Consider the following 16,340-nt stretch of genomic DNA (forward strand, 5'->3'; position numbering starts at 1 on the left):
TGCTCGCAAAATATGCTCATGTGAACAAAGTCATTGAAATCAATGGGTTCTATTCACTGCTCATTGCGCCCGCGATACGCTGCGCAAAAGCATTTGTGTGAATAAGCCCTAAAGTTGCTACTACACAAGCACTAGCTGTCCCCACTAACGCTTGCATTCTACACATAATTGCTGAGACGAGCTGGCAAGTGCAGGTGTGGTCCGACAATGAAACCTAAGTCATTAGTGGCTCTGTCAAATAGTGCCCTTTAACTCTGTGTGCCAACACTCTCTACCCTCAGGATAACAAGATAGTAGGTTCCTACACCCCTTAATTTCTGTTCAGGGCATTGCAAGAAAGTGTGCCCTATATGTAAGCGGCAGGACCACATGGCTTTTCCAGTGCTCCTTCCTTATTAAAGTGCTGTGGATGCAGCCATGTGGACTCTCTTGACTTCTCAATTTATATAGAGGGCTCTCATTTTTTTTAAGCAACCCAATTATAAGTTTTGCAGTTGTCTACAGCTCCCATGGTATTGACTGCTGATCCCTATGGGAGGTGTGCTCTCGAGTATGCATTGCATAGTTGGGGCAACTCCTTTAAAAGGGTAGTCCCACAAAGAACATTTATCTATCAACAGGAGAAATGATAAATGTCTGATTTGCTGCGGCTCCCACTCGAATGTGAGACCCCTTTTCCTCTGCACTGTATTACTACAGTAAAGAGGAGTTTGAACACATTGGTGGTCTTGCATGTTCTCTGCCATTCTATTAAATATTGATGGAGTTAGCAGAAATGGCCAACTTCTGTACTCGGTTGGAGTTTTGTTTGGCCTGTAGACATTGAATGGCATTTACAGGTAATAAATGTCTTTTACAGCCCCAAATACTTGTAGACTCATGTATATAGGCATTGCTGTATCCTTTTCTGGCGAACAGAATAGTTACATACTAGAAGAGATCACATCACTCAGAGTCATCTGATGTAGAAAAAAACATGGTTTGACCGTGATCCAAGCTATTAATGCGGTTGCCCAGTTAAGGATACCCTTTTTCATAAACCCTGTTAGGGAATTGGAAGTTAATAGAGGGGATTCTTCTGTTCAGGGTCCTTCTCTCAAGGCCAGAGGGGGAATGCCTACAAAGGACATCCCTCCCCCTGGAGGACCTATCCTGTCCTACGATACACAAACAAACCAATGATGGTACATTAGACACCATGCAATACTTCATTGCCCTGTGGTAGTGCTATACCCACATAGAGCACTTATTACCAGGTTTTCCCACAGATTACAGCTGATAGTCTAAGCAAGAAACAACTTTGCAATCTGTTTGTTATCAAAGATCCCTCTAACAAGTAGGTATGGTCTAAAACAAAGAGCCCCTTTACGGAACCGGCACACCGCATGGCTTACATTATTTAAGCAGTAAAACGTTGAAGGAAACATGGAATGGGAATGGAAAAAGACAATGTCATTAAAGACCAGTACCCGATACGTAAAGCAAAGTAACAGAACGTGTCACAGGTTAAATCTGTATATAAAGTTATCTGCTTCTAATCTTTCGGCTCAGAACGAGTTCCCTTTTAAGGTATATCGCGATTACATGATTTAAATGTTATGACCATTTCTTAGTGAAGATGTAGTACTAATGCAGCAGATTGTACGGCTCGGAACATCTGACTGATTTGCTCCCTTCTAAATATTCTCTTTTAGCGAATAGAAAAGCTGGCTGTGCCGTTACCTCGCTGCTAGCATCCGAACTGACCAAGGATGACGCGTTAACAGCGGTAGGTACTAAGAAGAAGAAATCTAATGAGGAAGACTTGATTGGAATCAACATTGGTCACGAAGATAGTTCAGATATGCTCACGCGTTCAAATTAACCATGCAGTGTGAAATATACATACAAGAGCTGAGATTGTGGAAGACCTCAAAGGAATTACGGAGAAGAATTTCAACACCAAGGCCATTTTCCAAAAGCTCGTGTCAAAAAGGAGATGGGATGCTTATCGTATGGTTTGCTCTTTTGGTCATAGGAGGACGGTGCTAATCAGTGGTCTTCATTTTCTTGAAATTTTTCCTTTTTAGTATATATTTGGCTGGTGAAGGTAACATATGCTTGTTAAGTGGTACAACAGTGGGTGGGGCATCATTACAACCAAGTACTACTTGGAGTTTCAGCACGAAGCCTCCTACATGCAGAGAAAGACCTAGAATGGACTTAGAAAACCTAACCAAAGTATGGACTAGTGTATATACAGTTCTGCCTTAATTCATCTGTTTGCTTACCTCTTAAGAACGGAGAAGATCAGCATCACTGTAATGTAAATTGCTTTTATTTATCTGGGTATTGTGATTACACAGTTCATCTCATATCACTGATTACATTGGGTCTGATCGAATTGATACTCATCGCTGGAAACCTCTGAGTACACAATGTATGTTCTACCAATTGCTCTACATGTAGTCTCTCGAAGACCCATTGATGATGGTATTTTCGTTCCAAGTCCTGCAGACATAAGAGGCCATATTTGTATTTTTTTCAGCTTGTTGTTTTATGTCTTTTTATGGCATGTATCGTATAGGATTGCTGATAATACATAAATACTATGACCTGCTGACGGCACTAGGTCTGTAAGATCTCCGATAACTAGTGATGAACTTTTCGTTATGTTTACCGGGGACTTTGGGCTTATGATGGGGCAATGTACTAATCACGTCATACTGTGTTCACATTCTACTTTTAATCCCTGGTGGATTGAAAAGGCACTTTGGATGGGATGGTGTGGTATGCAAGCTGTAGTATTCCAAACCGCTTTTGGTGATTTCAGCTTATACATGTATCATTACCATATACTATATCAATTCTGTGTTAGCTCTCTAGTGCATAAGTCTTGTATTTCCTTTGACCATCTTTTACTTTTTGGACATGTAACTATTTTTGGATTATTTTTTTTTTAAACAGGTATTATTATAAGATCTTTTGCAGGCGGATGATCATCAGTAAATTCATCGCCACAAGCCTTTGGCCAACTTGGTAGCCTCATCATATCCTTGACTCTTTGGCCATCATAGCTTTTGCATTCATGGTCCAGTTCCAACCATTTAACAGGAAAAATATTTAGTCAAACACTGCAAATAAAAAAGGAAAAGGAAAAAAAAAAAAGGAAAAATGTGTTTCCAGAATGCTTTATGATATCATTTAAAGTGGTGTTTTATTTTATACATGAATATATTATTGATTTATAGGATTATTATATTTAGGATTCTACAGTATTTCTGTATGGAAGCGCGTGACAGTAATATAAATTGATCATAGGCTTTATTGCATTGGATCTTGTTAACAGGTTGTCCCAACTGTGCTGTATCAGTACTAGCTGGGCTCTGTATTAGAATGTATGGGGTTAGGGGCACCATCAGTCGATGTATACTAAAATTTGGTTTTGCGTACTTGGGTCCGCTAAACCTCTATGGTGGGTCAACACACGTTGGAATGATCAGCCACAAATCTGCCGGATTCACCAGAGATTTGACAATGCTTCTGTGCACTGAAAGTAGTGGAAGTCATAGCAGAAAATGAAATGCTGCGGATTTTAAAATCTTCACCGCTGTGTAAATCTGTGGCATTTTTGCAACAAAATTCACAACCATAACTGTATCATTACTTGCATTGTTTTTTTCAATCGTGTCTTTCTGCCCCGCAGGGCCATAGCGTTATACCTATATTAGCACAGACTAACTAATCAAAGTGTGCCAGAACATTGGCTCCAACAACATGAGCCATTCTGATAAGTTTGGAGCATCTAGTCCGGCTCCAAGGCAGAATAATAAGTATTTTTCTTCAGTAGACTTTTGTGTGATGCGGATAGATGGGAGCTGTAGTTATATCAGGTGTTTGTTTTTTGTTTTTTTTTTTAATTAAAGAGCTTGAATATTGCTTTTCATATATCATATCAAAAACCTACCAGCTGATCTATTGTGGGATAAATGCATTCCCACGGCACATTGACTTTAGGACCGCTTTCTTTAAAGGGAATCTGTCACCTAGTTTTAGCCCCGTAAGCTAAGCTAATGGGTTACAAGGTGATGATCCGCTGAGTCCAGGGATGTAAGTTATTTACTTACTAACCCCTGTCGTTTCCCTGGTGTGAACGCGGAAAGCCACCGCTTGATGCATCTAAGTAGTCCGCCACTTCTAATTCTATAATGGGCGGACTACTTAGCAGCGCCGCGCAATGCACTGAGCGGCGGCTTTCAGCTCTCACAACCGGGGGGACAATGGGGGAGGTAAGTATAACACTTACATCTCTGGACTCAGAGGGTCACCTACCTTTAGCTCAAAAGTAGGTGACAGTCTCCGAATCTTTTTCTAAAAATATTGAATGTTTCATCACTAAGCACAAAAAATAGAACAGGATTTGAACACCAGCACTCACTAAAGGAAAACTAGGTAAAAGGCACTGAATCATGCTAAAGTGAATATCATGGGATCTTGAATACATAGAATGTCTGGCTCAGCTGCAGAATAAGGGTATAGTCACACTAGATTTTTATCTGCTCATGTCTCTGTGACCAGAACTGTCCATGCTGTCTAAACGCATTGTTCAAGAGTTAATGTGTCTTCAGAAAATAACTTTTTTTTTTGTTTTTGTTTTTTTTAAGCATTTTTGGTGACTTTTTTTATGTCATGATTTATGTTGGAAAAAAAACTTAGTTTGCGACCAAAAATGAACAATTATGTTTTAAAGAAAATCTAAAAATCCTGCAATATTCACACTGATCACTAAGCCTAATAGTCTGACCTGTCCTGTTCTGTAGGGAAAACTTTTCAGCAGTCATCTCATTATCATAGGCAGGATCACAATGAAAGGTTACGTCTAAGTATAGATAACACAATAGGTGATGGTCACAGCTCATCTGTTCCCCCTCCTTGCAAAGTTACACCTGCACAGGTCGCAGAGCATGTCCACAACACTTTACCATAGAAGTCAATGGTTCCCTACCTATTCATTTTGTCTGTGACCCGTAAGGCAGTTGTAAAACATCTCTCTAAATGCTGTGAACTGCTACTCAGACAAGATGACATCCCCATAGTCATGTACAGAACTTACAAAAAAACTACAATCAGAAAGCAAAAACAGGATAGAAAAATGGAATGTAAAAATAATATATAAACAATGCATTCTGTTTTAAGAATTCTGAAGGTCTATAGGATCAAAGTGCCAAGTGGCATTGCTATTCAACTCCCCGTATATGAAATGTTTTGTGTACTGTACTTGTAAATGGACAATTCCATCACGTAAGACAAATACAGACTGTGTTCTGTAAATTCCATGATATTCAGTTCAGCATAATATTGTAGGATCTTTAAAGGGGTTTTGTCATTATTAAAAAAAAAATCTATACTTGCCTATTCCTGCCCAAACAGACTCCTTATTGCATCTTCTCCTGACTGATCTTCTCTATTCCCCTGGATCATGTCACTGCAAGCTGGCCAGGCCCTCTTCTTCTTGTTATGATGTGTCCATTCCTCGCATTCTTCTTCCTGCCGGGCAATAGCTTAGTAGGGAGTGCCGATCTATTGCAGAGACTGTGTGCATGCGGAGTCTCTGCAATAGCTCAGCACTCCCTGCCGGGCTGTGAACGCTACGTCACTAGTGACGTCGTAGCGTACATTGCCAGGCAGGAAGAAGGCTGCCTGTGAATGGACACTTTGTCACTGGAAGAAGAGGATCCAGCCGGCTTGCGGTGAGGTGCTCCGGGGGGACTGCAGGAGACGAGAAGATGCGGTAAGTAGACCGCCTGGGGAGAAAGAGGGAAGTATAGAATTTTTTTAGTTTTTAATGACAAAACCCCTTTAATGATTATTAGTACCGAATGTATCTACAGTGCTTCAATGATAGCAGCTAAAGATTCACTTCTGAGTTTGCCAAAATCCTTCTGTATTGGGATTCTGTATCAGCATAGACATCTAGACTTTCAAATTACAGCATTTTGATAGAAAACTTTGTATTTATGTTTTAGCCTCTGGAAGATATAAACCATCGTTCATACTTCAGTTTTACAAATTTTATTTTGGTGTTTTAGTCCATGTCACAGATCTTTTTTCTATTCTTCTTCCTGAATGTTCTGGGTGCTGGGCTCCCCGTACGTATAAAGCATTGTAAAATAGGTTCATAGACTTTTATTGATTTTTATTCCATAAGCACATTGTTGTATTGTCACTGGTGTTGATTTAGCGTTTCTCAGCAAGACCACATATATGCATGTGGAATATTTGTGGCTTTCAGTAGATCTGACAAACCTTCTGAGCTGAAAGTATGTCTTGTACTTCATGCAGAAGACTACGGGACTGCAGAAGCATCAGTTGCTTACCTGCAAAGCATTTGGATTCATGTTCTATGTGATTGTCCTGAGTTTTCATTTAAAGCAATTTACGCAGTAAGGGCTCCTTCATATCTAGGAGGTTACATTCTTAGCCTTCTTTGCAAATTTCCATTAAAATCCCAGATGGAATAATGCAACATGCTGCGCTATTTTACCCAGAAAAATGCCATAGGGAATAACGAAAAGCCGGACAGACCCCCATTAAAGGGGTTGTCTAGGACTTTAGGGATTTTTTTCTATAGATAATTGGCGGAGGTCTATCATTTGCGGTCCCCCTACGATCGGCTGATTCCTCGCATTGCTTTCAGTCCAGACAGCGCAGGAAGCGGATCGTGCTGTGTACTGCAGCAGCGCAGTTTAGTAGTGTAGGCGCAGTAGGAAAAAAAAAATCAGCGTCATTGGGGTCCATTCGGCACCATTTGTTTCAGCCTCATGATAGAACAGAAAACCCGGAAACTCTAACGGCAAAGTGAAGGAGCCCTAAATGTAGTGCAGACTGTAGACTGTCATAAAACAGCTTGTGGTCTACTGAAGGGTTGTCAGGGAATCACTGGGCAGTTGGAAGTCCCAAGTAGCTGTCCCGTAGCAATGATACATTTTCCTGATATCTTCCACAAAGAACATTACTATTCAAAGTAATTTTTTTTAAATCCTTTGATATGGCATAACTTTTCTTCCTTTATGTTGATCTACTAATCTATCATGGGGGGGGCGGGGGGGTACCATATATAACCAGCAGTTCTATACCCAATGGGGTCTCAGTGCAACAAGCTCTATCCTATCTTGTTTATTATAAAAATTCCCTAATTCCTGTATTTTTGCCTTGCTACCGTGCTTAGTAAAGAGATTGCTGCTAATTTTATGTAAAGCTTAGCACACTGAGGTGGCATGACTACTAGCACGGTGCCAAGGGAAACCATATCGGTGCGGAAAGATTAATGACCCATAACTCTCGCTGGCACCTTGTTATTGAATTAGATTCTCCAACCTGGATGCCCGTGCCACCACGGTAAGCTGCCATATGTTCATCTCTTTGCAATTTCATGTAATTATTTTAAAATCCTACATGCCAAACGTGGCGAGCCAGACGTCTCATCTATTTTTATATATATATTGCATTTTACAATGTTTATACCACTGAAGATACCATGTTTGCCTAGCTCATTTTGGGTCTGTTTTTTTTTTCTGGGAATTGTAATCATATCATATTTTTGTTTAAAATGTTAATAAAACAATTCAACTGTTCATCAACTGTCTTGTTATTATCCCCCTATGGTGGAGTGTGTACAAAACTGTATTAAAAAACAAACACGTCTAAGATTAGGATCGGGCGGCATGTACTCGATCAGCCGTAAAAATGATCAGATCATCAACATAGCGGACCAAACTGGCAGATCTGGGACATGGGTTAAAGAATGGTATGAAAATAATCCGATGATGCCATATAGATGTTGGCCGTGGAGAACAGTCATTCAGGTAAACTTTTAAAATGATGATCTGTCAAAATTTCAGCCAAATTCCATTTTGTGTTTGGCCAACTTTTCTAGCGGTGCTGATTGAGGGTATTGGCTTCAAGCACTTGTCATATATTCGTTACTCTGCTGTTCTGATTGTCCGTTTGTCTGAAGGGGTGGCTGCTGCACATCATGTGGCCAACAAGGCAAAGTAGTTAACATATAATACATACCTAAAATTGGAGCTCTGAACCAGCACCTTTTGGATCCCTTTCCCATAAAACATCTAACAGATAATTCCAGATGGCCATTTATTAGAAGATCTTGGTGATTGCCATCGGCAGCATGTGTTACATGCTATTCTAAGTACAGTCACTAAGGAAGCATTCGCATCACTCTTTTGATTATGTCCCAGTTTAAGTGTCTAAATCCTGTTTTTGGCGATTCAGACATAACCCAGGACAAAACCCTGGGGTGTAAAGCTAATGCCCTCTGCAGCGCACCTGACTTTTCAGAATAAGCTGTTGTGTGTACATGAGTAGCAGTATTTCTAGCCATTATATAAATTGGATTTTCCGTGTGCCGGCTGTATCTCTGGATGAAGACTAGCTGCTGTAATGACTCCTATGTACAGCATTTATAGCATATACTGGCACACTCCCTTCTAAGTAACAGCATGGTGGTGAGGCAGTGTACATTTCACAAAAGGCAACACGGAGCACCGACAACTGGATTTCAGCAGTCATGTCTTCCTAAGAAAATATTCCTATTTCCACAGGGAGTATAAATAAAATATTACACTACTTTTAGAAGATCCTTAATGCACATCGCAGCATTTTCATGGCACGAAAGCCCAAGTGTTTCATACTAGCTGATGATGAATATTGAAATTAGAGCAAAGGAATAAAAATCTCCTGCGCTCAGAGGGTGTATCCCAAAATAAATTGCTAATATGAAAAACACCAATGCATTTAAACCCCCTCCCACCCTCCCAAGTAAGTGCATTGGTGTTTCTTTTATATTACTCATTTATTTTGGGTTGGACCCTCTGAGCGCAGGAGATGTTTATACCTTTGTTCGTTTCTTGTCCGAGACCCACAGTGTTCTGAGATTCTCCCTGTGTACGCTCTCCTCTCTGGATGTCATCTGGACGGAGTGTCTCCCCTGCTTTGCCTACGCGGACCCAGGGGTGTGGTGGCCAGCCTCCATGGTTGGGACGCCCATGCTAGGTGAGTTCAGTCATATCCTATTGTTTGCCTTTACATTATTTTATTCAGAGAAGCTGTCCTTATTGTTTTGAATATTGAAATTAGACTCTGAACACTAACTCTTTTGTACATTTATTACACTGCTTTTTTATCTAGAAAGTGTCTAAAAGCTTTGTACATCTCTACATCCATTTTTTTGGTCCAATTAATCTAAAGTATTAATGAATAAAATTTGCAAATAGATTTGATTAAAAATTTCCAGTTGTTTAGAGTATACATCTCCTCTGCGGAACAGTGTGCATCATGGTTACAAATTATACAGTAAACCTATTCCAATCCTGCAGTCATGCCGTTCTCCCAGTGTCTGATTCCTGCTGAGCCACTGTTCTACATTGTAAAGCAGGGGTGTCAAACCTTTTCGTGTCTCTGGGACACAGAAGAAGAGGAGTTGTCTTAGGCCACCTATTAACACACAAACACTAACAAAGTGCATTGGCATTCCGCACATGCAGGTCTGCGGCAGGCAGACACGGATTTTGCTGCAGTTTTTAAAGGTGGAATGCGCACATGTGAAGACTCCACTGTGGGAATATTTATTTAGAAGTCAGCAGTTTAGTGTTGCCTCTGTTTCTCAGGTAGGTATTACGGTTCAAATAAGTGGCACTGCGGAGGTATTGTTCCATCTCCCGTATTTGCATATTACCCAGAGGAGCAGGGATGGCCTTATAATTCTCACACCTTCTTGGTCCTCTCCTTAAGCAGTGATGTTACCCCTCCCGACTCATGGCATAGGCCTCCCACTAGCCAAGCCCGGCCCCTACTGCACACTGATGAAGGGCTAAAACCCCGAAACAGCTGTCTGTGTATGGATTCTGGCTTGGTTTTCAATTCGCAATCATTGCTCTACAGATCTGTACATAGGTTCAAGCATTGATTTTAAGGCATGCTGCCATGCAATAGGTGGTGCTGCGGAGGAATTGTTCCATCTCCCTTATTTGCAGGTTCAAATCCATACACACCTAAGAAACAGAGGCAACGCTGAACTGAGTTTCCTCCCTTTCAGTTTCATCCCATTGCTTCTAGTCTTTCCTTGTGCAGATGAGAATAGGGCTGATCCCTCTGCACTGTGACAGCCCTTCAGACATTTGTAGACAGCTATTAAGTCTCCTTTCAGCCTTCTTTTTTGCAGGGTAAACATTCCCAGATCCTTTAACTGTTCCTCATAGGACATGATTTGCAGACTGTTCACAATCTTGGTAACTCTTCTCTGAACTTGCTCCAGTTTGTCTGTCTCTTTTTAAATTGGAGTGCCCAGAACTGGACACAGCATTCCAGATGAGGTCTGACGAAGGAAGTCTGGAGGGAAATAATTCTCACGTGATCTACACTCTATGCTTCCCATAGTGCATCCCAAAACTCTGTTTGCCTTTTTTGCTATTGCATTACATTGTTGATTCATGTTAAGTCTGGGATCTATTAGTATACCTAAATGTCCATTCAGACGGGATGAGTGTCGGGCAAACGATGCCCGACACTCGTCCCCGAACACACTACCTCCCGTGCACCTGCACGGAGGCTAGTATCGCTGGTTTGCAGTGGAACGGCAGGATATTTCTCTCCTCGCTCTCCCCACCCGGGAAGCGCGAGGAGACAAATCTCCTCCTGTCGTCCCGTTGTAAGCCGGCGATGAAGGCCTCCATGCAGGTGCATAGGAGCTGGTATGTGCGGGGATGTATGTCAGGCATCTTTGCCCGACACTCGGCCCGTCTAAATAGGCCTTAAGTGTTTTTCACATGTGCTGATGCTTAGCTCAATTTCTTCCATTCTGTATGTGCATTTTTATTTTTTCTTGCCCACATATAGGACTTAACATTTCTCCTTGTTAAATATCATTCTGTTAGTCGACGCCCACTGTTCAAGCTTGTACAGATCTTTTTGAATACGCTCTCTCTTCTGTAGTCTTAACGATCTCTCCTAGCTTTGCGTCGGCGGCAAACTTGATCAGTTTTCCCTCGATTCCCTCTAGATCAGTTATAAAAATCTTGAACAACACTGGGCCTAGGACAGAGCCTTGTGGTACCCCACTTGAGACATTCTTCCACTTGGATGTGTAGCCATTTATCACCACTCTTTCAGTGCAATCACTAATCCAGTTGCCTTGTCGATCCCATATTTGGTCATTTTTTCTATAAGTGTAATATGAGATACTTTTTCAAATGCCTTATTAAAGTCAAGATATACTATATCTACTACATTTCCCTGATCAACCCAGTCAGTGATTCTGTCATAGAAGAAAATTAGATTAGTCTGGCATGACTTGTTTGTTACAAACCCATGCTGGCTCTGGTTAATTACTCCATTCTCATCCAAGTACTGTTTAATAATTTCTTCAAAGATCTTTCCCGGTATAGAAGTCAGGCTTACAGGCCTGTAGTTTCCTGGATCCTCTTTCTTCCCTTTTTTTGAAAATGGGGACAACATTTGCCCTTTTTGTAGTTTTCTGGGACTTCTCCTGTTCTCCATGAATTTTCAAAGACTATGGCAATGGGATCAGCAATTACTTCAGCTTCTTTTACTATCCTAGGATGTAATTCATCTGGACCTGGAGACTTGAACTCATTTAAGTTAGCTAATTGTTCCCTCATGTCTTTATAGGTTAGTCTGCATTCTTTTATTCCCTAAATAGCACAAGGAAGATCAGTTGATGTTACATCTACTTTAGGCTCATTCACAGGGGCGTATTGTCACGACGTATTACGCACGTGTATTTCCCATGCATACCCCACGGTGAATGGAGGCAGGCAATGAAAGTCAATGGACTTTCACTCTTCAATTCACACATGCGCGTGGGCATTGCTTATTGATACGGAGGAGAAATAAATCGCAGCATGCTCTATTTTTCCGCGTATCCTATTCAGCCCTTGAACCAGCTGCATATGAAACGCTGTCTATACGCATGCATTTCGGGTGGGTAATGTATCGATATGCATCTTCGTGTCAGATTCCAGGGCATACGCAGTTTCACTTACAGCCCGTACGCGCTCTCTACCCATATGCTTTAATGCATACATCACTGTGAGAGACTCGCAGCACTGTATGCATACGCTTGTGTGAACGAGCCCTTACTGAGAGAAAACATACAAAATAGGAATTTAAAAGTTCGGCCTTATCAACATTATTTTCAAATAATTCACTAATTTCATCCTGTAAACATCCTATATTATCTTTTAACTTTTTTTTTGCACTTGGCCTAGAGTTTCTGCAGACTGCATTATATTCTTCTTTAGATATGCCCCCACTTTCTATTTTATATACCTATTTTTCTTCCTTTTTAGTAAGTATTTAAGTTTTGTGCTCCTCCATTCTGGTCTCTTTTAAATTGTTCCTATTCTTACTTTTAGGCATTGACGATTGTACTTTTAGTAAGTTTTGAAATATAGTGAAATGAGATTCTCAGACATTTCTGTCCTTGAGGCTTTATTCCCACGAGTGTATTTACGGCGTGTTTTCACGCCCAGGCACATATACGGTACCCATGTAAAGCATTGATTTCCAATGCAGCCGTTCACACAAGCGAATATACGGTGCGTAAATACTCCGGCAGCGTGAAAAATGGAACATATACACGACCAGCATTTATATACTTAGCCAAAACATAGTTCTGGAACTATGTTTTGGCCAATATACACAGGCGGGTCCTATAGACTCCGATGGTAGCAGGGAAAGAGAATGGAGTGGGAGGCATTTTTGCAATGTTCAACGCTGCGAAAAGCTTCATGTGCCTCTATATAGGCACTGTAAGGCATTCTGAGGATTTTGGCAGAGCGAGGGTTTTTCGGGATGCAGCGTACTTTTCCGCTAAAAATGACGCTCAAGGTCGTGTGAAGGGGCGAGAGAATGCGGGCCGTGATTGCAGAAAAAAGCCCATTCAGGCGCTTATACGGAGTAGGTGTGAAAGCAGAAAATGCCATCGCTGTATATGCACTCGTGGGAAAGAGCCCTGAGGATCCAATTGCTGGATGTTCTTAAGGCCCATTTAGCCATCTTTTGAGTGATAATAGTTGTGTCTAAATGTGCCCATCTTTCAGTTTTCTGCTGAAAAACTGTTTTTACTTATGCTTGAAAACCATCGTTCGGCAGAACAGCTGAAAAGCAGGACTGCACTTTGTGTTCTGCTGGGGGGGGGGGGCTGATTACGTCTGATTGCTTTGTCTCAGCTGTCAGCCCCACTGGCAAAACAGCTGATAAGCAGGCTAGGTCTGCTGTCCATGGTGCTGAATTCTCCACGGGGCGCTAGAGATGACATTGTTTTCTCTTAGCAGCACTTAGCTGAACAATGGAGCTAATTACAGAGTTCAGACCTCCTGCTGAGTTCTGCAATAGCTCCCAGAGGCTCATTTGCATTCAAATGAAGCTGATAAAGTACTAATAGCAATTAGTGCCTATTAGTACTTTATGCGAAACGATCGCTGATCTTTCAATCTTTTGAAAGATTATCTGTGTGTGTAAATGGGCCTTTATTCTTTTTGAGTCAATTAAAATCTGCATTTCTAAAATGCAACCTTGAGGTCTGTGTCTTCTCAGGTCTCCTTCCCCTTGTTATGGAAAGTTCAATGATGGCATGATCACTGCTTCCTAAGGTCTAAGCCACCCGTACTTCCTCAACCATTTCTTCCCTGTAGGTAAGAATTCGGTATAAGATAGCAGATCCCTTGTTTTCTCTTCTACTTTTTAGAAGATAAAGTTGTCAGCAAAAGCGGATAAGAATATGTTGCATCCATTGCTTTTACCTGAGAGAGATTCTCAACAAATGTCTGGATTGTTAAAATCTCCAATGATCACTATATCATGCTTTTTTGAGAACTTGGCCATTTAATCTACAAAGCACTGATGTAACTATAGGGGATGCAGTTGCACCTGAGCCCAGGAGCCTTGAGGGGCCCATCAGGCCTCCCTTCTCCATATAGGGAGCCCAGTACTATGAATAAAGCATTATAGTTGGGGGTCCTGTTACAGATTTTGCAGTGGGGCCCAGGAGCTTCAAGCTACACCTCTGGTAAAAAGAATTCATCCATAGCTTCTGCTTGTCCAGGCAGCCTAAAGTAAATACCCACAATGGTGTCCTTTTTTTGTTCTGTCCTTGTATTCTTACCCAAACAGTTTCTATAGAACTCCCATGCTCTGAAGCTTGGATCTCTGTGGAGATGGATGTTTTCCTAACATACAATGCAACATTCTTTTATTCAGTATGTTTCTTATAAATAAGTTGCATCCTTCAAGCCTTGTATTCCAATCATGTGTATCATCCCACCAAGTTTCTGTGACATCAAATATGACATCACATTTCTCTTCCTGTGTTAGGAGCTCCAATTCCCCATTGTTTCCCATGCATTTGTGTAAAAACATTTTAGTTTGTGATCGGTGTCTCTTGTTCCTATAATTTAAGTCTTAATTTTTTGTCTTAGTTCTTTCTTTCCACTTCTAATAGCAAGGTTCTCAAATTTTTTTTATTAGCTGTATATTTTTACATGATCTTCCCTTATTGTACTAGTTTAAAGCTCTCCTGATAAGTGAAGCAAGGCAACCACCAAATATATGCTTACCTCTCTTTGTAAGGTGCAACCAGTCTCTAGCAAGGAGTCTGTCGTATAAGTAATTCACTCCTTTTTGCGGTGTCATTTGTCCCTACATGTATTAGGAATGGGTAGTTGGTAGACCTGAAGATTCTTGACAGCCCATCAGACACATCTTTTGATTTGTGCAACCAGGAAGACTGCACACCTCTCATGAGGTGTCCGGTCTGCAGGCAGTTGGCTCTGTTCCTTAATAGGGAATCCCCCACACCCAGGGCTCTCCTTTTGTTCACAACACTTCTTTTTCTCCATCCAGGAGGATTCTGAGTGCTCACTAGAATGTTCTATAAAGTCATTTCTTGCTGTACCTCTTCATTGTTCTCCAGCTTGAGAGCCTGGTATCGATTCTTGAGCAGTATGGGTGCTAGCTGACTCCTGATTCTCTTGCTGCTTTGGGTCATATGCTTCTATTCCTCTTCTTCTGCCAGTACATTTCAAAATGTTCAAGGAAAATACATTTTTAGACTTGCAGTTTTCCTTGACAGGACAGAAGTATCTTCCTATTATTTCCTGATGACTTTGCACCCTTTCCTCAAATAGAGACACCAGCTTGTATTTCTGGCAGGTGAAGTTTGACTTTTTTTTCTCTCGTAGGTCGGTAAATGTATAGTATATGTTGCAGCTCACCATATGGCTACTCACCCCTTCCATGTTGTCAGTTGATGTCCACTTCCAAACCTCTAAAAGTCAAAAATTCTAGTTAAGATATATAACCCAAGATGCTACCATGCGGTCTGGCGATGTCCTCCAAGCAGCTAGACTTGGCTTAACCCAGCAATCTTCCCGTTCACAGCGACTCTTCCCAGAATGCACTGCTGAGTTTGTCCCAACACCTCCAGGCTGGCAGCGTGTCACGTGTTCAGCACAGCTTGGCGGCAGGACTACTTAGTAGTGGACCAGTGAGTAGCTTGCTGGCATAGACTCTGCCACCATGGCTCCCTATGAGCTCTCCTCTCCACAGTAACTCTCCTATAACTTGGAGCAGCAATAGCTGTGGTTGACCTGTAAGTGCCCACTCTCAGGCTTCTCCCCCTCGTATGCCAGCGTGTCTGTACTCCATTACTTCACAGGTGCACACACAGTAGTAGTTGGGCAGACGGGCCCCAAGAACAGGAACACCATGTTCCCTCTTTTCATCACTGTGGGTCATTGCACCCACTTGTAGTGACGTGAAGATTAAATGGAGCAGCTGTTGCACATGTGCAGTGCTTCGCCATTCAATTCAATGGGGCTGACGGAAATAGCCAAGTACAAATGTTTGCTCAACTCCATGTACAGTGTCACGGGAGAGCACCCCTTTAAAATATAACCTTTATTAAATACAATTTAAAAAGCTTTAAGTCTTTTGCTACTGGTCCTAAAAAAAAACATATTTAAAGTTTTTAAATTGTATTTAATAAAGGTTATATTTTAAAGGGGTGCTCTCCCATGACCCTGTACACAACCTGTTGGGACTTCCTCCGCCCCTGTGACTTCTCATCTCCATGTAAGATAGTTTTTTGATGCAATTTGCAATACTGCATCTTCCTTTCTGTGTCTCAGAAGTCAATTTGCCACATATAAAACACTGTTCAGCAGATTATGATCGAAGATTGTTCCCTATTAGAGATGAGCGAATCTACTCGTTTTGAGTAATTACTCGATTGAGCACCGCGATTTTCGAGTACTTCAGTACTT

At 41.4% G+C, this 16,340-nt stretch overlaps 1 protein-coding gene across 3 annotated transcripts in view; it reads left to right on the top strand.

Annotated features, from left to right (window-relative positions):
* The window catches only part of DIAPH1 (diaphanous related formin 1), a 231,586-nt gene extending 223,973 nt beyond the window's left edge, over positions 1-7,613 (top strand). For all 3 annotated transcript variants that reach the window (XM_066590633.1, XM_066590631.1, XM_066590632.1), the window contains one exon: positions 1,695-7,613. In XM_066590633.1, the coding sequence (XP_066446730.1) occupies positions 1,695-1,733 (39 nt within the window). In that variant the 3' untranslated portion in view covers positions 1,734-7,613. The remainder of the gene's footprint in view (positions 1-1,694) is intronic.
* The last annotated feature ends 8,727 nt before the right edge of the window (positions 7,614-16,340 follow it).

This window comes from Eleutherodactylus coqui, chromosome 2, assembly GCF_035609145.1.
Source record: "Eleutherodactylus coqui strain aEleCoq1 chromosome 2, aEleCoq1.hap1, whole genome shotgun sequence".
Classification (NCBI taxonomy): Eukaryota; Metazoa; Chordata; class Amphibia; order Anura; family Eleutherodactylidae; genus Eleutherodactylus; species Eleutherodactylus coqui.